The sequence below is a fragment of the Panicum hallii genome, chromosome 9, assembly GCF_002211085.1.
Source record: "Panicum hallii strain FIL2 chromosome 9, PHallii_v3.1, whole genome shotgun sequence".
NCBI lineage: Eukaryota > Viridiplantae > Streptophyta > Magnoliopsida > Poales > Poaceae > Panicum > Panicum hallii.
The window spans coordinates 2,714,167-2,738,460 of NC_038050.1; the positions used below are offsets into that span (position 1 = coordinate 2,714,167).

Sequence of the window (24,294 nt, forward strand, 5' to 3'; positions counted from 1 at the left end):
AGCTTTGGCATTAATCGCTCGGAGTCGATCGGAGAAGATGGGGATGGGCATGCATGGCCCATGAGCGTGAGCTGCTTCTAGAAAGTACTACGCCTCCTGGACACGAGACGAGAGCAGGTAGAGGCGGAGCGGAGAGGTAACCTCACCACAGTCAGGCAGTCACCGCGCTCCTGCGCTGCAAGCCTGCAAGCACGCGATGACGCGCAGGCGGCCTGCCTAGCTTTGCACGCGGCGCGCCGTGTACAAACGCGGTGGTAGTTGTAGTTTCAACTTTCAAGTATCGACCGCTAGGAGTATTCGGAGTTTGGACAGCCACGGACGTTATGGTTGTCCGTGTTAGAATTAATATGTATATCATGGAACCAACAAGATAGATGTTAGTAGTTGTAGATGTGGACTCGGTTAGAGATAGATCTTCACGTATTGTATTAGGATTAGCTCAACCGAGTCATACATTTACAACTACCTCTTGTAATCTTCTTGGTATTTGCCATTATATAAACAAGCAGCCGGGGGTTAACCAAGATAGGCAACCCACGTTTCCTCCACTTTTACATGGTAATCAGAGCATCCTCCTCCACAAAACATCCATAACCTCTTCAAGTGCTCCATGGCGTCATCTTCATCAATATCGGCACCGGCGCAACTTGGTTCTATCTCAGAGAAGTTGACTCGAGACAATTACTTGCTATGGAAGGCGCAATTCCTTCCTGCAGTGCGAGGTGCTCAGCTCATGGGAATCCTAGAAGGTTCTGATCGTGAGCCGCCGAAGACCATTGAGGTGACCGGCAAGGACAGCAAGAAGGAAGTCGCAATCCCGAGTATGACTCGTGGATTGCTAAAGATCAGCAGCTACTAAGCTACCTGCTGAATTCTCTCACCAAAGATGCTTTGGCACCGGTGGCAACGGTGACCAAATCTGCAGAAGCTTGGCAAGCGCTCTCATCTATGTTCTCGGCGCACTCCAAAGCTTGCGTCACCAATCTGCATATGCAGCTTGCAACACTCAAGAAGGGAAACATGTCGTCCACGACCTACTTCACCAAGATGTGTGCTATCAAGGATGAACTTGCAACTATTGGTAAGCCAATCGATGATGACGAGATGGTGCACTTTATTTTGACTGGTTTGGATTTCGATTACAATCCTTTTGTCTCGTCAATTCTTGTTCGTGTTGGCTCGGTTTCTTTGAGTGAATTATACTTCCACCTTCTGGCGTATGACCTTCAGTTGGAGATGTATCAAGAAGAAGGACAATATCAGTCCTCGGCTAACATGGCTGGTCGAGGATGCGGTGGCCGTGGCAACAACCGTGGAGGAGGCTGCGGTAGAGGTGGTCGCGGCAATCAGAATCGCACCAACAACTCCAGCAACGCACCAAAGCAAGGGAGTACCAAGGTCAGATGTCGGATCTGCAAGAAGGAAGGACATAAAGCTCCAAGGTCCTGGTACCGGTACGGCGATGATGAAGAAGAACAACAAAATCACAAGTCGGCCGGCACTGCTACAACCAACTATGGTGTTGACACCAATTGGTATGTTGACAGTGGAGCTTCACATCATGTCACAGGAGAAGTGGAAAAGCTCTCTGTTCGAGACAAGTACAATGAAAGAGATCAAGTGCATACAGGAGATGGCTCAGGTATGAACATAATTAACATTGGTCACACAATTTTACATACCCCAAATTCTGATATTCATCTAAATAATATCTTGCATGTCTCGAGCGCTAGCAAAAGCCTTGTCTCTGTCCATAAACTCACCCAAGATAACAATGCCTTCATTGACTTTCATCCCAATTTCTTTCTTGCCAAGGATCAAGACACGGGGAAAATCCTTCATCGAGGTAGAAGTTGGGGCGGGCTCTACCCTCTAAGTTTGCATGCGTCATCAAGGGACTCCAACAAACAAGCCTTTGTTAGCAATAAACCATCTACCTCTAGATGGCATGATAGATTAGGACATCCAGCTCTTCCAATTGTTGAAAGAGTTCTTAGCTTGAATAAACTCCTGTATGATAGTAATAAAGGTTCAAGTTCTATTTGTGATTCATGTTAGATGGCCAAGAGCCATCAACTTCCTTATCCAAAGTCGCATAGCACTTTTGATGCTCCTCTAGACTTAATCTTTTTAGATGTTTGGGGACTTGCCCCCATGTCTGCTGGTCGGCATACCTACTATGTTGGTTTTATCGACGATTTTAGCAAATACACTTGGATCTAGCTTCTGTAGCACAAGTCCGATGTCCTAAATGTGTTTCAAAATTTCCAGCAGCTAGTAGAAAGGCAATCCAACAAAAAAAAATAAAGCTATGCAGTTCGATTGGGGAGGGGAGTATGAAAAGCTAAATTCCTTATTTAAACAAATCGGCATTGCTCATCTTGTCTCCTTTCCTCATGCACACCAGCAGAATGGCGCAGCTGAGAGGAAGCACCGCCATATCGTCGAGGTGGGACTTGCTCTCCTTGCAAACTCTTCCATGCCCTTGAAATATTGGGACCAAGCCTTCCTTGCTGCAACCTATCTCATCAACTTGCTCCCTAGCAAAGTTATCAACTTTGATACACACATGGAATGGCTCCTAAAACAAAAACCCGACTACACGTTCCTTTGTGTTTTTGGTTGTGCTTGTTGGCCAAACTTAAGACTCTATAACTCTAGAAAACTCGCTTTCCGCTCCACTCATTGTGCTTTTCTTGGATATAGTTCCATGCATAAGGGTTTTAAGTGTCTTGATATATCTAGTTTCCGCATCTACATATCAAGAGATGTAGTGTTTGACGAAGATGTTTTTCCCTTTGCCCAACTTCATCCTAGTGCGGGTGCTCAACTCCGCAAAGAAATCATTCTTCTTCCTACTCATCTGCTTAATCCTAGGGGTGTACATTGTGTTATTCCTGATGCTACTAATAGTTTTGGAGCTTGTTCTGTTAATGCACAAGAAGATGCAACAACAAATTCAGGAGAAAATGGTGCTAGTTCTCAAGGTGGGCTCGATGCAGCAGGAACACAGATCATAGATGATCCAGGCGTTGGATCCTAGGAAGATCCGATCAGCCCTGGTCCCGGAGCTAACGGTGCTGGGTTCACCGATCCCGAGGATGATTCGGCCGGCAGTCCGGTGGGTGGGGGGACAGCGCCTGCAGGCGTTTTCGCGCCAGATTCCACCAACCATGCGGCTAGCCCGCCTGATTTTCCCTTAGTGCCGGAGTTCACCCCTCCGCAGTCGTCACGATGTGCCAGCGCTACGCCAACAGCTCCGGCCAGTTCGTCAGATGGTGGACCTTGTGCGGCTGAAACAGGATCAGCTGTGCCACCAGTGGGAGGAAGTCCTTCTCCTACTCCCGCACCACGCTAAACTCGACTTCAGCATGGAATTGTGAAGCCCAAGTGCTACACAGATGGGATTGTACGATATGGAAATTTCTGTGCTACAAGAGAAGAAAACCTTCAAGAAGCTTTAAATGATCCTAAGTGGAAGAAGGCCATGCAAGAGGAGTATACGGCACTACAAAAGAATCAAACATGACATCTTTTGGAACCAAAGAAAGGTACAAATATGATTGATTGCATATGGGTGTACAAGGTCAAGAAAAAGGCAGATGGCTCAATTGATAGATACAAAGCTCGTTTAGTCGCAAAGGGGTTCAAACAACGATATGGAATTGATTATGAAGACACTTTCAGTACAGTAGTTAAAATTGCTATAGTAAGACTGGTTCTTTCTATTGCTGTTTCTAGAGGTTGGTGTCTCCGACAATTGGATGTTCAGAATGCGTTTCTTCATGGTATTATGGAAGAGGAGGTTTATATGAAGCAGCCACCAGGATTTGAAAGTGATGGTGCTCCACATCTTGTTTGCATACTCGACAATGCTATCTATGGCTTAAAACAGGCACCAAGAGCTTGGTATGCAAAGCTAAGTACTAAACTTGTTCAGCTTGGTTTTGAAGCGTCAAAGTCAGATACTTCATTGTTCATATATCAAGCTTCGGGTATTACTATTTACATGCTCATCTATGTTGATGATATAATTGTTACAAGCTCTTCTAGTGAAGCTGTAATGGCATTATTGATGGATCTAAGGAAAGATTTCGCTCTCAAGGATCTCGGGGACTTGCACTATTTCTTGGGCATAGAGGTTAAGCGAGACAAGGAAGGTTTGTTGTTGTCTCAAGAAAAATATGCGCAAGAGATACTAACTTGGGTTGGCATGACAAAGTGTAAAGCATCTTCAACTCCATTGTCTACTTAAGAAAAGCTATCAAGTCATGAAGGAGAATTGCTCGGTCAGGAGGATAGCACTCGGTATAGAAGTATTGTAGGGGCTCTACAATATCTCACGTTGACGCGGCCAAATTTAGCCTTTGCGGTCAACAAGGTATGTCAATTTTTACATGCACCAACATCTGTTCATTGGACAGCAATGAAAAGAATTATGAGACATGTGCAACATACTATGAATATTGGGCTATATTTCGAGATGTCTAAGTCTTTAACGTTGAGTGCATTCTCAGATGCGGACTGGGCTGGAAGTGTAGATGCTAGGAGATCCACAGGTGGATTTGCTATATTCTTTGGACCTAATTTAATCTCTTGGAGTGCAAGAAAATAAGCAACAGTCTCAAGGTCAAGTACTGAAGCTTAGTACAAGTCTATGCTAATGCTACGGCAGAATTGATGTGGCTTGAGCCACTTTTGGGAGAATTAGGAGTTAAGTTGAATCAGCAACCTATATTATGGTGTGATAATTTGGGTGCCACGTATCTTCCAGCAAATCCGGTCTTTCATGCGAGAGCAAAGCATATAGAGATTGATTTTCACTTTGTTAGAGAACGAGTTCTGAAGAAGCAACTGCAAGTCAGATTGGTATTGTCCAAGGACCAAATTGCAGATGGTTTCACTAAAGCTTTACCGGTTGGGAAGCTTGAAGAATTCAAGAGCAATCTAAATCTCAAATGCAAAAGAAGTTTAGATTGAGGGAGTCTGTTAGAATTAATATGTATCTCATGTAACCAAGTGTAACAAGAAAGATGTTAGTAGTTGCAGATGTGGACTCGGTTAGAGATAGATCTTCACGTATTGTATTAGGATTAGCTCAACCGAGCCATACATTTACAACTACCTCTTTTATCACCTTGATATTTACCACTATATAAACAAGCAACCAGGGGTTAGCCAAGATAGACAACCCACGTTTCCTCCACTTTTACAGTCCAAAAGACGGCAGCCACCTTAGCATCGGAATACAAATTTAAAAGGGAATTTCAAATGTAAACAAAATCACCATGAGTTTTGTTTTTGATCCTTTTATTACGCCATCTTATACAGACGCCATGAGTTGAAGAGATAATGGAACTATGCTCGTCATTAACAAAGAAGGCGGCAACAGTGTCCTACACTCCTACTATACGTAGTTAGAATAATAATGCCAACGACGGCTGATGTGTGGATGGTAATAACATAACTCAATTACATGCAGCGTACAACTTCATGTCAAGTCACAAACCCTCAAAATAAATGGAATGTAATTAGATTGAACTCAAAATTCGTCATACCAAAACAAACAAAAATTCCATGCCATGCATTTTATTTATTTTTGTCCCTTGAAATTAACCTACGACTTGAAACATATGTTAGAACATGAATTAAGGAACTTGCATTAAAATCTTGTTTCAACCACATTCAAATGCAATGAAATCGACAGTCTTTGAAACTTCATGTAAAAAAAGGGATGAATGTCCTATGTTGATTCCTATTCAGTTTCATGGGTTCACTATTTATTTTATTTGAAACTTTGGATGAATGATCAGATTGCACTCCAGGGTTCCGGTGGCACAACTTCAGCTTCTCAATTTAAAAAAACGTCAAATTAGTTTAGTTTTGACTAAACAAATGCCTTAGACTTGCCGATATTTATTGCCACACAGGCCTACATACAATATCAAGTACAAATCCCCCATCCATGTCACTTGCCTATCTACTAGTAGATAGCACTGTTAATATGTATGACGAAAAAAAGCCCCCAGCCCAAGTTTGAATAAAACCACAGCAAGTGATCTCTTCATGATTTATCATGTCATTGACTTTATCTGACATGATCACGAGATTTTTACCATTAAAATGAAAATAAAAAACATGCAAGGGAAGGACGAGCGAACTAACGGAAGAGCAGCATAATGTTTAATTAAGGAACCTAGTTGATTATAGAATTTAATTGGGCTCTTTTATCATTTCACATACAAAAATTTCATCCCATGCATGTTTTCTAATTAACAAACACTTGAGCCCTAAAAAGTTAATTAAGACCTAAAGAACCAATGGCTCCACTGGTGCTGATCATTACTTGATCATCAAGGCAGTTGCAAAGCAGGACTAGGCCCACCTGCGGACACAAACGGAGGGCGGTAACGTTACCGTTCCGTTGGGAGGCGGCGTCCTCCTCCCCACCACCTCCATTCCCGAGCTCGCTAGCCACCTCGGGTGGTCTAGGGTTTCCTCGCCCCCTCCGCCTATATAATGCCTCCCCTTCCCCTACGCTCCTCAACCACTCCACCACTCCCTCTCCCTCCCTTCCTCTTGCTTCTCTCGTTCCTATCCACTGCGAGGGTAACCGCCGCCACCACCACCACCACTAGAGCCTCTCCTTCCACCCTTCTCCCATGGCCTACCGCGGCGGCGGCCGGGGTGGCCGCGGCGGCGGCGGCGGCGACCGGGACCGCGGGGACCAGCGCCCACCGTACAGCGGAGGCGGGGGCGGCAGCCATAGTTTCGTGTGGCCGCCTCCGCCGTCCACGCCGCGCCCGGTGCCGGTGCCGTACAAGGTGCCGATGGGCTACCGCGCGCCCATGGTGCTGCCGCACCAGGCCGCGTACGGGGTGCCGGCGGCCGTCTACCGGGCGCCCGCGCCCGCGGGGCCTCCGGTCTCCTTCTCGCCTGCGCCTCGTGCGGTGGCGGTCACCATCCGGGCGCCACCTCCCTCGGCGTCGGCGGCTCCTCCGGCTCCGCGGCAGCTGGCGCAGGGCGCCCCCACGCGGGCGTCCGAGCCGGCCCCGGCCTCCTCCGCGCCGTCTGCCGCGGCGCTGGCGAAGGAGGTCGAGAAGAAACTGTTCGTGTCCGAGACAGCGCTGGCGCCGCCGGCTGCGGCTGCTGAGGCGGCCGTGGCGGCCGCGCAGGGGGCTGCTGCCTCTGACGCGGAGGACGCGTCGGGCGTGGATCTGGCGCCGGTCTCCAAGAAGGGGCTCGCGCACCCTGCTCGGCCGGGCATCGGCACCGTCGGCAAGAGTGTGAGGATCCGCGCGAACCACTTCCTCGTCGACGTCGCCGACAACAATCTCTTCCACTACGATGTGAGCAAGCCCGCCCTCCTCCTCTATCTCCCCTGGATCGATCTACTCGATCGTATCTGCTCGTATACATGCATGCCTCGTTAGATATGGTAATTTCGTATATGAAATATGGATGCTTATGTGGTTGTCATGCGGTGTGTGATGGTCTGCTCTCGTTTGGTGGTTGTATTTTTACTGTTCTGTGGGATCCAATTTTTCTTCTTCTGTTCTTGTGCTTTCTCGTTTGTACTTGCCCATGTGGGGAACGTTGCAGCAGTACATGTACAGCTTGCGCTTCCTTTTCCATCCTGCTGATGTTTGGTTGCAGCGCACGTTCATATGGGGCTTTCTCTTGTGCCACTGTGCAAACATAGCTCCCGTTCTGCGTTTCCCCTCGCCTGTCTTGGATCCTTGCTAAGCTTCAGAGTTGGTGATGGGATTGATCTTGATCTGGCCACTCTCTTAGTCCATGAGAGATCGGTGTCCAAGCGCCCACACCTTTGTAGTGAAACGTCAGGTTTCCTCCAGTAGCATGCAGCAGCACGTTTTTGGAGCTCCTCACCGTGATGCTTGGTCAATCTTTGTGTTCAGCAGCCTGCAGTGATCAGGCGTTTCTCTCTGCAACAATTTGCTCTTATTTTTGGACGGTTTATCTTTGAGGTAGTGGGGCTGCTGAAGTGCAGATCATTTCCCCGTTTCGTGTAAAGCTCTTCTTGGGTAAAGGATGGCAAGCCTGAATATCAAACCGGACAAGAACTGGTGCAGATGCACTGAAAATCGCATCCTGCAGATTCTCGGCCGGTTGCATCCGTGCGGTGCGTGTTCTTTCGTTGGCTGTCGTTTGAGGACAAGCTTTTCCAAGCAAGCTTTCGATTTTCTTTTCGTATCTTTGCCTTATTGCTTTCTTGTGATCCTTTTCATTCTATGCGTACAAGTTAGTCGAACTTTTTTTGCTTTGAACCGTCAAGTCTCTTGGTTGGCTTAAACAGTGAGCCTCATGCCGTGCAACGCATAGTTACAAAACGATTGATGGTTGCACAGAGGTCCCAGCCGTGCCGTCTTGATCTTTTTCCTTTCTTGATTTGACAGGTCCAGTTTTTGCTGCGTTTTTTTTTGTTTTTCGTACGTGATTTGCTTTGAGGAAATTATGCAGCAGTCCATGAACGAGGCTTTCCGATCTCATCCTGCTAATGGATGTTGGTCGGAGCCAGTGGCATTGGGGACTTTCTCTTGAGCCGATGTGCAATATAGTTCCCGTTCTGCCGCCGTCCCCGGTTGTCTTGGTCGCTTGTTTTGGATCACTGCTAATTCCTGGGGAATGTGAGAGCTCACACCTTTGAAAGCGAAACGAAAGGTTTCCTAAATTCCGATCCTCCAGAAGCTAGCATGCAGTGTCTGTTTTGGGCGTGGTGTGCACATGACTTAACGTTGGTCTCTTTGAGAGGACAACATCGCAGCTGTCCCGATCTCGTCCTGCTCATGTCATGGGCGTTGGTAGCAGTGCACGCATGTTCATACTGGACTTTCCCCTTGCTGTTTGTGCACCATAGTTCCATTCCTGCGTTTCCCCATGGTTGGTCGCGAGCTTTGGATCCCGGTTATTTTGGTGCTTCTCATCGTCGTGCGTGACCAGCCACAGCTCTGTGTTCAAAAGCACGCAGTGCTTTTTCTCTGAGACTTGAGCTCGTTTTTTGTACGCTTCCTATAGCAAGTGGGATGCAGATCAGGTCCCCGTTTCTTGCTCGGTTCTCCTCTCACTTTTTTCCTGTTCCTCTGTTTTTGGCGAGGATTGTGTCGGATACTCTGCAGTGTACTCATTGGGCTTCAAGAGCCTGTCTTGATTTATTTTGACTTGAGCATTGTACATGAAAACTTGCGATTCTTGCTTCCTGTGTGAAAGATGGCGACAAAACCGGTAAAACAATACGGCTGATGCATTTGTCATTCGCGTCCTGCAACTTCTTCGGTTGGCTGCCATTTGGGAAGCAGCTTTTGATGCTGCAGCTACTGCTTGATACATATTTGGCATCTTCTTTACTTTCGTTCTCCTTTTGGATCTTTTGCTCTTCTTTATCACTATTTGTTTGATTTGAAGCGTACTTGCTGAACTTTTGCTTTTGCTACGGTCAGATCCCCTGTTGAGTTTGGACAGTGAGCCTCCTTTGTTGTGCTGCAAATAGCCAAATAGTTGTACAGAGGCCCAGGTCTTTTTCTGTCTCTCGGCTTGTCTCTAGACTGATAGATTTTTTTGTGCTCTCCCCTTTTTTGGAACTCTTTTTTTTTTAGTTCTCATCATTTACTTATTTGATATACGGGACCTGCTGCAAATAGCCAATAAATTTTTTTGTGCTGGACAGGAATATGCCATATCCGTTGTTTCGAGTCGCAGAGCAAAGCAATCCGTAGGATCACTCACCAGCGGACAGGATTTTAGGGAAATAAAACTGTCAGTGTCACGCCCTTGCGTCCCCAACCCTCACTTACCCCGATCCCCATCCCCCGCCGCTTAGCAAGATAGATCCAACATAATCCGCCCGCTGCGGCTGCTGGATTACTGGCCACCAAACCCAAATACGAACATTCTTCAACCCCACTCTAGTTTGATTGGCTTGTTGTTCTACCCAGAATTTGACGATTTTCTTTATAAATTTTGCGGTAAGTCACTTACATTTTGTTTACAGTTGGTGTTTCATTGAGTGAATATGAGTTTTTTTTGGCCGAAAGTGATACCAAATTCTCCTTAATGTGGATATTAGCACGCTATCTTTTCTGCTACCTAGTCCTAGGGTAAGGAAGCATCTATTCTGTCCTGTTAACTGAATCTAGGATGTGAATTTTGGTTCAATTGCACAGAATCTAGGTTAATTTAATTCATTTATTTTTTTTACTTGCATGAATGTGACCAGTTTGTTGCAAATTTTTTTTCCAAATTCTCCATTATGTGGATGTTAGCACCCTGACTATATGTGGATGTGAATCTATTCTGTTTTGTTAACTGAGTCTAGGATGCAATTTCGTTTGGCTTTCACTGAATCTAGTATAGTTAATTTGTAGTGTTTATATGTACGATGTGATTTGTAAAACTATGTTTTAGTTTAACTTGAAGGATTATGATTAAGATTGCCTGGCATTTACTTTCCTTCAGGTTGCAATTAATCCCGAGTCAAAGTCAAGAGCAACGAACAGGGAAGTTCTTAATGAACTCATCAAGTTGCATGGGAAGACCCTTCTTGGTGGCAAATTGCCTGCCTATGATGGACGGAAGAGTCTGTATACTGCTGGTTCGCTTCCTTTTGATTCAGAGGAGTTTGTGGTTACCCTGGTTGATCCGGAAAAGAAGGAGAAAGAAAGGTCTTCCCGGTTCTTGGGTCATTTTTCCGTACTATGTGATTTTTTTCCTTATCTGCAGCTATTAATCCTTTCGATTTTGTAGGGCGGAGAGAGAATACAAGATCACAATTCGAATTGCTGGAAGAACAGATATGTACCACCTTCACCAGTTTCTGCGTGGAAGACAGAGGGACATGCCTCAAGAGACCATACAAGTACTTGATGTTGTCCTCAGGGAGTCTCCATCTTGGAAGTATAATAGCTGTACTCAAGTTCTTCTCTTGAATTCTCTTAACTAACCTTCTATCCGAGGCACTGACGAGTTCTTGGTAATAACACTTTAATTGCAGTTATGTTACAGTATCCAGATCCTTTTTCTCTACTACTTTTGGTCACAGAGGCGACATCGGCGAGGGGCTTGAGTGTTGGAGAGGTTACTACCAGAGCCTACGCCCAACACAAATGGGGCTTTCACTGAATATAGGTAACATCCTCTAATGTTATTGTTGTCTATTGACCGCATGTTTTTTGTTTGATCTGTTTGATGCAGTCATTTACATTGTTTTTCCTGTTGATTTTTTCAGATATATCTGCAACATCATTTTTTAAGCCTGTGACAGTGATCAAATTTGTGGAGGAGTTTCTGAGCATACGTGATACCTCTCGGCCTTTGTCAGACAGAGATCGTGTGAAGGTAAAGATTTCCATGCTGAGAATCTGCAAAACCTCCTGTACAGTACAACAAGCTATTGGCTGCCATTTGTTGACTAAATCTTGTTTGACTGTAATGATGTTCAGATAAAGAAAGCACTACGTGGAGTTCGCATTGAAACAAATCATCAAAAGGACCAGATCAGAAGATACAAGATAACTGGGGTTACTCCCATGCCTATGAGCCAGCTGATGTAAGTATCTATCTGCAAAGGCTTGCTTCCTTTTCCCTTTTCTGTACAGCATTTATGTTTTGAATAATTAATTATAGGATTCCTTAGTGAAGATTAATGCTGCTTGTAAAACACTTACTAACTCCTAGCTAATTTGTTCTGTATTATCACAATTTGAATGATCTGACATTTGTCAACATTGCTATATCAACTCACCATTCATTTTTGTCATTTTAGATTTCCTGTTGATGAGAAGGGAACTAGACAGACGGTTTTGCAGTACTTTTGGGAAAAATATAACTGCAGGTTGAAGTATGGTTCTTGGCCCTGTCTTCAGGCTGGCAGTGATTCGCGGCCCGTATATTTGCCAATGGAGGTACCGTATCCATTGTCATTCAGTTGTAGTCAAATTATTTGTGTTATGCTTGATGTTTTATTCATAAAAATGTTTCTAGGTTTGCAAGATTGTTGAAGGGCAGAGATACTCTAAGAAGCTAAATGACAGACAAGTGACCAACATACTTAGAGCAACCTGTAAACGTCCTCAGGAGAGGGAGCAGAGCATCCGTGATGTACGCATCAAGATCTTTTTATTTCTCTGCTGTTTATTAGAATAATTATTTTCTTATGACAATTGTTTTAATGTGCCACATAGATGGTTCTGCATAACAATTACGTGGAAGATAAGTTTGCTCAGGAATTTGGCATCAAAGTCTGCAATGACCTTGTTTCTGTTGAAGCCCGCGTGCTGCCTCCACCCTTGGTAAATTTGCTAGATTCTTTTTTTGTTTGCTAGAAGTTTCAAGTGTCGATGGATAACTTTGTCATTTCATTTTTTAGAGGACTAATCAGTTTGTTTATTGTGTTTCAGTTGAAATATCATGACTCTGGTAGGGAGAAAACTTGTGCGCCAAGTGTTGGACAATGGAACATGATCAATAAGGTGATGCTATGCTCTTAGCTACAAATGACTCTGCACAGTTTGCCACACTTTAGGAGTTAAGAGTATCTCTTTTTTTTTGTTAATGTTGGAAAAACTATCCATTTTTTCTAGACCAATCTTAAGATGTGTAAGAAAGCTCTCTTACTACTGTTTGTTTTGAAACCTTTTCCAGAAAATGATCAATGGAGGAACTATTGATAACTGGACTTGTTTGAACTTTTCACGCATGCGTCCTGAGGAGGTACAGAGGTTCTGTATGGATCTGACTCATATGTGCAATGCCACTGGAATGGTAAGTTGTCCACTTCTTGGATGTGTTATGATGTATTTCATTCCCAGTAGTTTGGTATAATTACAGTTGGCTTCTTATCATCCCTGTAGAATGTCAATCCACGTCCATTTGTTGAAGTCAAGTCAGCTGCTCCTAACCATATAGAGAATGCTTTGAGAGATGTACACAGGAGGGCCACACAAATGGTTGCCCAACAGGGTACGGGAAATCAGCTACAGCTTCTAATTGTTATTCTGCCTGAAGTTAGTGGTTCTTATGGTAAGCATACTACTACACAGGCACCTTTGCTATTTATTGGAATTTTTTGTTGTATATTTGACTCTCTTACTTTTGCAGGAAAAATCAAAAGAGTCTGTGAGACTGAAATCGGAATTGTATCTCAATGTTGCTTGCCAAAGCATGCTAGCAGGCCAAACAAACAATATCTGGAAAATGTTGCACTCAAAATCAATGTCAAGGTCTCAATATCTATACTCTGTGTAAAGTCTCTGTTTCGGTTCTTTCTTGCAGGAATGTGATGATTCTTTTCCTTAAGCAGGTTGGAGGGCGCAACACAGTTCTTGAGCGAGCCTTTGTACGCAATGGCATACCCTTTGTGTCAGAAGTCCCAACTATCATCTTTGGCGCTGATGTCACACACCCACCACCAGGAGAGGACTCTGCATCATCCATTGCTGCTGTTAGTTTCTTCTCACAACTGTCAATTTCCCAATCATTATTCAGTGCTATTCCTTCTGTTACTTGGTTCTAGTAATGATGTTGTTGTATCTTTCCTTGAATTTGTGTAGGTGGTGGCATCAATGGACTGGCCAGAAATCACCAAGTACAGAGGTCTAGTTTCTGCTCAACCACACCGACAAGAGATAATAGAAGATCTGTTTACTGTCAGTAAAGATCCACAGAAGGGGCACAATGTTAATGGTGGCATGATCAGGTTAGTTTGTGATTGATCTGAGTTTACTTACTGTTAGTTCTCGTATGGTTTATCTGGGGAACTGACTTGGTCTTGTTTGTAGGGAGCTACTGATTGCTTTCCGCAGGAAAACAAACCGCAGGCCTGAGAGGATAATATTCTATAGGTATGTGTTCCAAATTCTTGTTTTCTGTTCATCTTTGTATTCTTTTGAGTGAATAATGTTGAATGATCACTCTTATACAGGGATGGTGTAAGTGAAGGTCAATTCAGCCATGTACTTCTTCATGAAATGGATGCTATCAGAAAGGTAACATTTTCCTGCATCATCATTTGTCTGTAATTTTAGTTTTCTTTGCTATATGCCCATATCGATGGTTTTGTGACTATTGTCCCTTTCCGTTTCAAGGCTTGTGCTTCTTTGGAGGAAGGATACCTACCTCCAGTCACGTTTGTGGTTGTCCAGAAAAGGCATCACACGAGGCTTTTCCCTGAGGTTCATGGAAGGCGTGATATGACTGACAAAAGTGGAAACATTCTTCCAGGTTAGTGGTTTTGGTGTCACACTGTTATTGAGTACAATATAGCTGATGCTTCTGTAAGCAGTTGCTGATCTGGGATTATCTTGTGCTTTGCTTGTGCTGCAGGAACTGTGGTTGACCAAAGGATTTGTCATCCTACCGAGTTTGATTTCTACTTGTGCAGTCATGCTGGTATTCAGGTAACTATGTTGGTACATTGGCACACATTCTTTTCCAGAAAATCATTTATCCAAATATTGAGTGTCAAAATATTTCTTGTCAGGGAACAAGTCGGCCCACCCACTACCATGTCCTTTATGATGAGAATCATTTTACTGCTGACGGCCTACAGTCACTGACCAACAATCTTTGCTACACGTAAGTTCCAACTCCCCTTCTCTCATGAGTGCTCCGTCTCACTCTGACTTTTGCTCTACTTAACATCTCTCTGCATTGGTGAAATGCAGCTATGCTCGTTGCACCCGTGCTGTGTCAGTGGGTAAGTTCTTATCGTATCTCTTTTGCTTCCTAGTAATTTTCTCAGTTGAAGCTTGATTCATTGATATAAGCTCTTTCTCTGTGCGCATGAAACTTGAGAAATGTCAAGTTCTTTTATGTAATTCTAACTGCAAACTGGAGTAAAATAGAGAAAATTTCAAGCTCTTTGGTAGCATTTTGTTTGAAAACTGTTGATGTATTGCCATGTAGATTGGTTCACTGAGGGAACACACGTAGTATTCTTAATGTCTCTGCAATGTGTTATCTGAATTTTCATTGAAATAAATAGCCAAGTATATTGTTATCAGCTCTAAACATCATCTTTATCTGCTGGATTCATGATCGTCATTTCTTTGTTATGGTTAATCCTACTGTTGCCTTGTAAGGCTGTAAATATCATATGGACATCTATTTTCTTGAACCATGCATCACTTCTTCATACTCTTTTATGTTGTAGTTGTATAGTTGGTTAACCAGTCATCACTAATAGGATGCTCTTTGTTTTCCAGTCCCACCTGCCTACTATGCCCACCTTGCCGCATTCCGTGCTCGCTACTATGTGGAAGGAGAAAGCTCGGACGGTGGCTCAACCCCTGGCAGCAGTGGGCAGGCAGTAGCTCGTGAGGGACCTGTGGAGGTGCGTCAACTTCCGAAGATCAAGGACAATGTCAAGGATGTTATGTTCTACTGCTGATCTGCTCCAAGTTTGCATACAAGTTTTCTTTTTGCTGGGTGATGGGGATGCCAAGATGTTGGTGAGAGGTGGTTGATGGTTCTGGTAGTTTTCTTCTGATGGACTTGTCCTGAATTTGGAGCTGGTTGCTCGTATTATCATCTTTGTATTCGGAGTAGCTAGGTTATGACTGAGCTTGTTGGTCTTCTGGGCCTGAAACTCCGGATGAAACCAATGCAAGTACTCTTTAACTTTATGTTCTCGGTGGCTTGCTGTTTGCTATTTTCTTATATATCTGCCATGCTGCTTATCTGCTTGACATGTTATTTTTCTGGAGAAAACGAGATGAAGTTTTTCAGTATCACTTAATCTTTTATTGCATCAGTCATGAGCTATTTGGTTCTGGACCTCGGATGGTCAAGTCCATTCTACATGTTACAAACTTCAAGTTCCTGGTTTGGAAATTGACTTCCAATTGAATTCAAAGTACCAAATGGATGTCTGCTGATAGCAACTGTGAACCTTTCAATTCTTTTCTGAAATCACAAGTTTTCGTCAATGTGATGTCTGCTGGTAGCAATTCATTGTTGTTTCTGGTCTGCATGTATCTGCTGTATAAAGGATAGCGGAATCCTTTGCTACTTGGTCTTGATTTGTTAAGTTTGGGTACATAAGAAGATGCTTTCTAGTTCTATTTTCTGAGTGCAGCATAAGCTTTCATTGCTGGTGTGGCCAGTGCTGGTTTTTGGTCTGCTTGCCATCGCGACACCGGCGCTAGGGTCTGCCTCTCCTTGGCCGGACTTCGCAATTGATGAGATCCTACTAACTCACAGGCCAGCCGTGTTCATTTGGTTAGATGGTATCAAATCAATGGTAGTCTTGTACACGTGAGTGGATAGATGTATAACATGCACAAAATACTCTACAAATCGGTCTGTGATCTGTTCTGCTGAATTCTTTACGCCATCGCTGGGCTGTGAACAAACCCTCTCTGCAGTGTTCCGGCACATGGACGGCATGGCATGGCTGTTTTAGGTACAACGTACGAGAGCAACTAGCCATATCGCGAATGGAGCAAGACCGTGCTGTAACTTGGAACTCCAGTAGTAGTACAATATACAAAGCAAGCACAAACCTCACAGGTTGCATAAACAGCCTCGCTGCTTTTGCCGCAGAAGAAATTAGAAGGGCATCCTGTGTATACCAGTTGAACACATGTACAGAGCTATCGTTTACACAAATCTAGTACAGATCTCCATTCTACTGAAAGTAGAAACTAGCAAGCATAAAAATTTTGATAGAAAAACTATCAGCTTGCAACGCTGTAATATTGTTAAACCTCCCAAAAGGGGGAAAATCTAGTACAATCTCATTTCACGTAGGATCTAACTTCTTATGCATACTTGATTGATATGCATGCGAGCAGACAGCAGAACCACCATGCAGCAGTCCAAGATCCCGTTCTTCCCTGCCCCTGAGAGATTTCAACGCCTGTATCGGTAACGCTTGAAGTTGAAATAGAGATGGAGAATCCCACGCTCAAATGTACACTTGAACCCCTTCTTGTGCGAGTATTCCCATTCCTTGTTCACAATACGGAAAGCCTGTGGAGGAAAACAAAGTGAATAAGCTGCCAATGGAAAAAAAAACTGAGAAAAATAAAACTAAACAAATGGAGGCACAAGGCTTACAATATCCTCGTATGGAGGGCCAGCATGAAATCTTATGAGACAAGTCTCACCAGTGCTTCCATCTTTCTCTATACTGTATGTTGGTGCCTTTGATTTATCCACAAGATCAGGATAAAATATATTGAACTTGTAGCCTTGAACAATTTTAGGCGGGGGGTTGTCATGGTCATAATGAGTTTGGTTGTATTTATTCCATTCATATCCAGTATGCACCCGATTGAAGTACTTCGGCTTTCTTGGTCGATACTTGTCATGCCACCAGTACACCTGTGAGCATATGCCATCAGCATCCAGCTGAGTAAATATTCACATGCAGTAGGTCATGCATCGGAGTTGCTAAATCACGCTTCTATCTAGTGTGTAAAGCTCGTTACCACTGACGGTATCAAACTCAAAAATAGCATTAGCCCTATATTCAACTGTCAGCATATACTCAATTACAAAATAAATGAATTCAGAGTTCAATACGTAGTTATTATGAGATTATTTGAAAAATTTTATATTGCTTAAGGTGTGCTCTATACGGTTCAAAATGTAACAACATAACCATGAGTCTTCCTGGAGCAGCTCTAAAAAATTGTCACAGTTATGCCAGATCCCAGCTGGATTCTGAGAGCCCTCCCGCCAATACAGTGCAGAAACAGAATAATGGACAGTGTGGATACGCAGCTACTGTCATGTTACGATGCAAGAAATGCAATAGGATCGAGAAGGCAAATTGTGCAAACCTGTGAATCAAGGTTCACTTCAGCACCCGCACCAAATACTGCATCCCCTTCCTCCATAGCTCCCATTGTTTTTATGGCCTTCATCTCCATCTCATCAGGTACTCTTGCCTTTACTTTTATGGCTTCCTGAACCTTTCTTTGATGCTCCAAAACTACAGCTTCACGTTTTCGGTCCTGGATATAATTGAATTAAAAGCACATAAGTCAGTTGCCAACCTCATTCCAAATGTCTAATCGACTCATAGAATGAACTATAGCAACATCATGTTATTAATAACCATTTTGTTTGCATATGAACTCTAGGGAGCCTCAAATGGAAGTCACCATAAGGAGTGTTGCCATAAGAAGTAAGATCTAAATGAATCAATGCCCCTCTCAGCGTAAGACATGCATGAAGGCCTGCAGAAGCTTGAAAGGTTGTCCTAAGGAAAAAAGACTTGGAAGACCTCTTTGTCCTAGTATTGTTTTTTTAGGGAATATCCGTCCTAATATTGTTGGATAGCTTTTTTTGTTCCAAGTTTGGTGTCCAATTACTAAGAATCGATATATGACAATTAATCTACCCATCTAACTGCACTGCAGCAAATAACTATTGAGTTCTGATCACATTTCTATTAATATTATTAGAAATAGAAACACAGCAGGAAATGCAGGACACTACCAGTTCAGCCTTGTCCTCTTCAGGATCAATTGCATCTTCATCTTCATTGCCATGCATTAGCTGTGGAGAAAAGGATCCATCTTCTTCTTCCAAAAGATTATCTGTCTGCTGAAGTATAGGTTCAGGCGAATATCTTTTATCATCTAAAAAAAAACGCATATCAGAAATCACTCGAGCATCTCGAAAACAAAGTTAGTGAAGTAATCAGAAATGAAGGTAAACCTTCATCATCAAGCATCTCATCTTCCACTTTGTCGTCCACTTCTTTCTCAGATTCAACATCTTGTTCAGCAGCGCTAGGATGCTCCAGACGATGCAGATGCTTCCTTAAGATAGAAGCATGGATCTCCCTCAGGCAAGCCTGCGATGGAAACAAGCATTTTCCGTAAGGATAAATTGCAAAATCAGTATTCAAAAGTTAAATAGCGCAGTTCCAGATTATAAGCCTTTAAAGAAGATCATGCAACTGCACCACAGGCTACCAACCAATGGTAGGAAAGTAGCACCTTTTGCCAATGACTGAGAGGTCTAACCAATATACCCATGAACCCTTTACTGTCTTTATACAAATCAGAGAATGTATAAAAGTACGAGGGGATGGCATTTGCAGAGCCACTGGCATACCTTTGCTTTATAAATATGAAGCCGTTTCAGAATAGCTTCCCAGTATTCAACAACTTTCGCAGTTCCAGAGCGCATTTGGGACTCAATTTGACTTTGCATATCTTCAAGCTCTGTGGAAGTTTTACCATCCAGGAGACTTTTTACATCCCCCTCAATACTAGCATGCAAACCCCTCTCTTCCGCAAGAACCTCAGGTGGTGGTTCCTCACCACGGACCCTAGCCCGATCTAGGGCATCTCTTTTCCGAGCCTCACCTAGCTCCCAATCACATACCACCATGAGTGCCTGATGAATTCAGATCAACGTGAACATTATGTATTAGCAACAGGGCAACACAAAACCAAATAACCTGAACATCCAAGTTTTTTCCCGTCATACTAGGGACTAAATATCAAACTTGATATAGCTTCTGTAAGGAACTAAGGGGAAATCATATAATGAGCTAGAGATTATATACTGACAAACTACACTACATCATTTTTTTCCCTAGTCAAATAGAATCTATCATCATTTTTTTCCCTAGCCAAACAAAATCTATCATAAGAGAATGGAGACTACTATCAGTTTTGTATCCCACCAATCCCTATTTGGGACTACACTATTCCATATTAAGCATTTCAACATCAAAAACTATACATTCTAAACATCTTAATGCCAACACAGCTATTCAGGAAAAAAAAGGTAAAAGAAAAGGACATATACCTCCCAGTACTTCACATTTGTTTGGCTTTCCCTGTCCAAATCAAGATGCATCTTAATGTCATCACGTAGCTCTTCCATTTCTTTCACTGTTAATCCCTGATATTTAGCAAAAGACATGTTTCAGGAAGTGCTAAGCTATAAAAACCATCTCTTTGAAACCTATTGTACGATGGTCATAAGATTAAATAGAATGGATGGTTTTGAAACCCGTCCAGAATATTACACAGGGTGGTCCCTTTTCTCTACCTTAATTGATGGCAGCCAGTTAGTAATGCTTAAGGTAAATGCTGCTGGGATAGGCTTTTTTTTTTTTGCCCAGTTAAAACTGCAATGGCATAAGGATGAACAAATGATGCTTACCTTGAACACCAGATAGGGCTCATTTAACTCAACGTCAAATTCATCTGAGAAACTAAGATTCTTCAGGAGAACATCAATAGGCTTTGTACGCCCCTCCCGTAACCTGATCTCAGACCTGACTTTGCTTTGATCAAAATGAAACTGCATTCCACAATGAGAAAAGTTAGATAAATAAAAAGTCCATACTGACTACAATAAGAATTGCATGGTGTTTGTCAGGTTCTAAATAGTAACCTCTTCCTCTTTCTTCTCCCAGTCTTGAAACTCTGCACGTGCTCTTTCTCTAGCCAGCAATGCCTTCAAAATGGCAAATACGTGTATTTAATTCCAAATGCAAAATGACTTGGATCTAAAATACGAAACACAAACCTTTGAAATTATTGTAAAAGAGATATATGATCATCAAATACGAACCATTTCCTCTTCATGCTGTGCCTTTTCAATTGCCCTTTCTTCCCTTCTTTTCTTAACCTTTTCTATTTCAGCCTATATTTGACAGAATGAATATAACGATTAGGCGCTGCAAGAAAAACATAATCTTCAACTTTCTGAAGAAAACTGAACAACACATTTGCTGGCCAGAAAACAACTACAGTACAGTACAAAACCAATGACAAAGCTTAACTAAAAATAAAATAATAAACATTGAGTTATGAACCCTGTTAATTCAATGAAAGTACATCTCGAAGTAAAGGAGGGTACAATGACTATGATATGCTTTAAGTTTTTACTCATAAACAATTGAAACAGATATATAGAACTAGTAGAGAAATTCATGGTTCATAGTACCATTCTTTCTAGCTGTCTCTTCTTCTCAGATTTGACAGAAATGTCGACCTTTTGTCCTTGAGATACATCACGCTCTATCTTCTTTCGCCACACAAACCTGTAAAGGGACAAGATAGAGGGCATTCTTCTTTGAATATTGTTTTGCCACAAATGAAAGCAGCAGTTCAAGGGATCTTATAGTGGTAATGCAAAAAAGTAGGGTAGCAGATAATCTGGGTCTTCAAGGAAGCCACAAACATTTTATTTTGCTTCATAAAATATATTAACATTAGAAAAATTATCCCAAGATAAATTATACTATCATAAAAGTGTGAACATAAAGTGCAGTAATATGCCAAACTATAAGGTGAAATATGGTATCTGGGAAGATAAATGTCACATAAGATAGAAAAGTCAGAATATAAGATCTTAACACACTAATGGACACAAGCAAGAATAATTAAATAAATTTGAATGAACAACATTAATAACCCAAAGCTGTGTTTAAAATTTGCATAACTTCCTTTAAAGAAGTACATAAGCCATGCGAACAAATAGAATCCCTATGGTCATGTCAGGAAATTCTCATGAAAACATAAACTGGTCAAACTAGCCATTTAAGGAAACTTATCATAACTGCGATAGTAATAATGCATACATAGTAGTTAGTGCATCACTAAGCTCCACTTTCAATTTATGTTTAACTAGAGCATAAGCTGTTCAGCTGTTCATGTATTGTTTCCATAATAGCCTAATTGGTCAGGATGCCAAATTATTTTCCTCGAGCTATTAGCTGCATCCAGCAACCTAAATCAGCTTCACTACTGGTAATGACAAATACCATTACAAATTCATCACCCATGCCAGTGAGTAAGCAGTATTGATGTACAAGTAAAACCACCCAGGTATCTGCCCAAGTGGCCAAGTACAATCATCTATAATGTGCCACTAGTTGCCACAAGATGTTAGTTCTATTTCTTCAGTCTTATTATAGGTTCCATTAGGAGCAGTATTTATTTGGATACAAGATGGGTAATAGCAATGTTGTTATAGGTGCTAATAGATGAACTAGTTTTGTCAATGCACTCTGGGCAAATTTGAGCCCAAGTCTCTTCCCTAGATAAGAACAATTATTAAAGTTTTGCAAAATTTTGAAGAAGGGAAAATATTTCACATACTTCTCCGTCAGGTTGGGATCGCCGAAGGGGTTCGAATCATTGGAGTACCCTGAAACCGCATTCGCCTTCAGCTTCTTCGCCACCTTCTCAGCCTGCACAACCAACCGCCACCAGCAACAATGAGTCAGCAATTAAAGCCTTGATCGCAACCCTACTTCCAGCCCAAACAAACGGAAACCCCCCACCTCCACCGCCCAATCTCAATACCTTCTTCTGCGCCTTCTTCGCCATGTACTCCACGATCTGCTCCTCGGTGACGTCCCGGCGCCTTCGGCTTCCGCTCCTCCCCCGGCGTCCGCGGCCGCCGCCGGAGTCCGACCCGGAATCCTCGCTCCCGCTGCCGCTCGCGTCGCTGGAGGAGGACGGGGTGTCCCTCCGGCGGCGGCTCCGGCGGCTATGGCGGCTCCGCCTCCGGGAGCCGCTGGAGTCCGAGGCGGCTTCCGAGTCGGACGGGGACGGGCTGCGCCGCCGCCGCGACGACGACGAGCGCCGCCGGCCCTCGCTGTCGCGGTCCCGCTTCGGCATGTCAGCGATGAGAGGGGAGCTGTCCCAGAGTCGTGGGCTCTGGGCTGGTAAAGCGGATTAATTTGTGAGGTCGGTTATTCATGTTCGTTGGGCTGGAGCGTAAGGAGCCCATCCATACAGAAGGCCCACAGTGTGAAAGACACCTCAGGCCCAAATGGCACGGCTACATGGAATTACCGCATCCTCCAATTAAAGTGGAACGGAATTCCTAACCGTCACTCGAGTAAAAATCCAATACGTGCGTCAGTCGATTTTTTCCGTCCGATTGTTTGACCGGCCCGTTCGATCCTCTTGTGCGCACCAGTTTTTGTCCGCCTCTTTTGCGTGGAGGATATCTGATGATGGGGAGGCCCGGCCCAATTATTTTTAGCTGCCACTCAGCAGCCTTCTCATCATGTGGACTTTGTACCGGTCCAGTCATGCCAAAAAATAAAACCCGTTGAGTGCCCCTGTCAAGCCGTTGCTTCTCGCCTCTACTCCACATGACATTTCGGTATTCCGGATATGTATACTTCTTTTCACTTGTTATATTGTAAAATGGTGTCTATGATGTAATGTGATCTCTAATTTACTGTATTATATCTATGGTTTTCTTTTGCTCTAGTCAAATTAATAGAAGAATCTGGATTGCTTTTGTATGTCCAAGTTATGTATGAGGTGATATGTATTATCTAATGTTGCATAATTATTTTTATGATCAAATTAGAGGGTGCAATATCTTCGCCTTATATCAAATCATTCTTGTGTTTTAGTAATATTAATATTTTCTTGTAGTCTATTTTTTAGTGGTGTTTCCTCTTTCATTTTTGGTTGACATGGGGATCTGATTTTTATTTGTATGATTATGTTGTTTGTTTTAATTGAGTTTAATATTAAAGTTGCCTATGTAATACGGTGCATTTATTTTGGTCAGATCAAATTAATAAAAGAATTCATAATATTTTGTAAATCCAATATATTTTTTGAAACATAATATAGACATGAACCTTTACTGCAAACACGCATACCCGTCCCTATGAATACAATCATATACCCCTACTCCTATGATCACCATTGAGAGACTAAGCCGGAATATCTTGAGATTGATGGGTCATTGTCGCTGTTTTACCGCCACGCCCACCGAGGGATACCCCCGAGGTGGTGAGTTTGTAGGTAGGGTGTCGCCGAGATCTGAAACTCGAAGGTGCAAAGGAATACAAGGTTTTAGACAGGTTCGGGCCGCTGAGAGCGTAATACCCTACATCTTGTGTATTTTGTATTGGCTTTAATGATGATTGGGCGATCCCTAGGTGGTTCCCTGGTGGATCACCAGTTTTCTCCCCTGTCCGCTCTTATATAGTCTGTGAGGAAAGTTTACATGGAAGTTCTAGTCGAATACATACCTTAGAGTTTTACTCGAATACTTTTCTGATAGTCCTCTACTGTATCCGACTAGTTTGGCTACTATACGAGCAGTCCTACTAGGCTATTAGTGGTTACACAGATATAGGGCGTGGGCCATATCCTACCCTTATTTTAGAAAAAATATGCCACATGTACAGTCCCGTGTGCCCGGATATGACAGTCACTACGGGCATCTCACTGTCGAGTGGCACGTCGCCAAGCATCGAAATAATAGATCATTAATTTTTGAAATAAATCGAGCAGGTGGGCAGGTGCCACCATAAGTAACCTT

General features: G+C 43.0%; 2 protein-coding genes and 1 non-coding gene across 3 annotated transcripts; 2 read left to right on the plus strand and 1 right to left on the minus strand.

Moving 5' to 3' along the window:
* The first annotated feature begins 1,086 nt into the window (after positions 1 to 1,086).
* LOC112878357 lies at positions 1,087 to 1,225 on the plus strand. Its single transcript, XR_003225690.1, has one exon. It is a non-coding gene; the product is annotated as a small nucleolar RNA Z247 (small nucleolar RNA).
* An 8,548-nt stretch (positions 1,226 to 9,773) lies between these two features.
* Positions 9,774 to 15,638, plus strand: LOC112877226 (protein argonaute MEL1). Its single transcript, XM_025941459.1, has 22 exons — positions 9,774 to 9,983; positions 10,474 to 10,679; positions 10,762 to 10,911; positions 11,009 to 11,142; positions 11,243 to 11,352; positions 11,457 to 11,563; positions 11,780 to 11,918; positions 11,998 to 12,114; positions 12,198 to 12,305; positions 12,414 to 12,485; positions 12,658 to 12,777; positions 12,867 to 13,035; positions 13,114 to 13,235; positions 13,316 to 13,456; positions 13,566 to 13,711; positions 13,794 to 13,856; positions 13,937 to 14,000; positions 14,100 to 14,235; positions 14,338 to 14,411; positions 14,495 to 14,589; positions 14,679 to 14,710; positions 15,219 to 15,638. The coding sequence occupies exons 3-22, from the start codon at positions 10,811 to 10,813 to the stop codon at positions 15,401 to 15,403; spliced, it is 2,235 nt and encodes a 744-aa protein (XP_025797244.1). The 5' UTR covers positions 9,774 to 9,983; positions 10,474 to 10,679; positions 10,762 to 10,810; the 3' UTR covers positions 15,404 to 15,638.
* Positions 15,639 to 16,530: 892 nt separating this feature from the next.
* Positions 16,531 to 22,651, minus strand: LOC112876356 (cactin). The gene is made up of 13 exons (XM_025940450.1): positions 22,302 to 22,651; positions 22,095 to 22,186; positions 20,938 to 21,034; positions 20,563 to 20,634; positions 20,383 to 20,445; positions 20,149 to 20,289; positions 19,789 to 19,884; positions 19,087 to 19,371; positions 18,685 to 18,823; positions 18,463 to 18,605; positions 17,802 to 17,975; positions 17,074 to 17,340; positions 16,531 to 16,986 (listed from the first exon to the last, which is right to left on the minus strand). Exons 1-13 carry the CDS (start codon positions 22,617 to 22,619, stop codon positions 16,867 to 16,869), a joined length of 2,007 nt encoding a protein of 668 aa, XP_025796235.1. The 5' UTR covers positions 22,620 to 22,651; the 3' UTR covers positions 16,531 to 16,866.
* Positions 22,652 to 24,294: the final 1,643 nt, after the last annotated feature.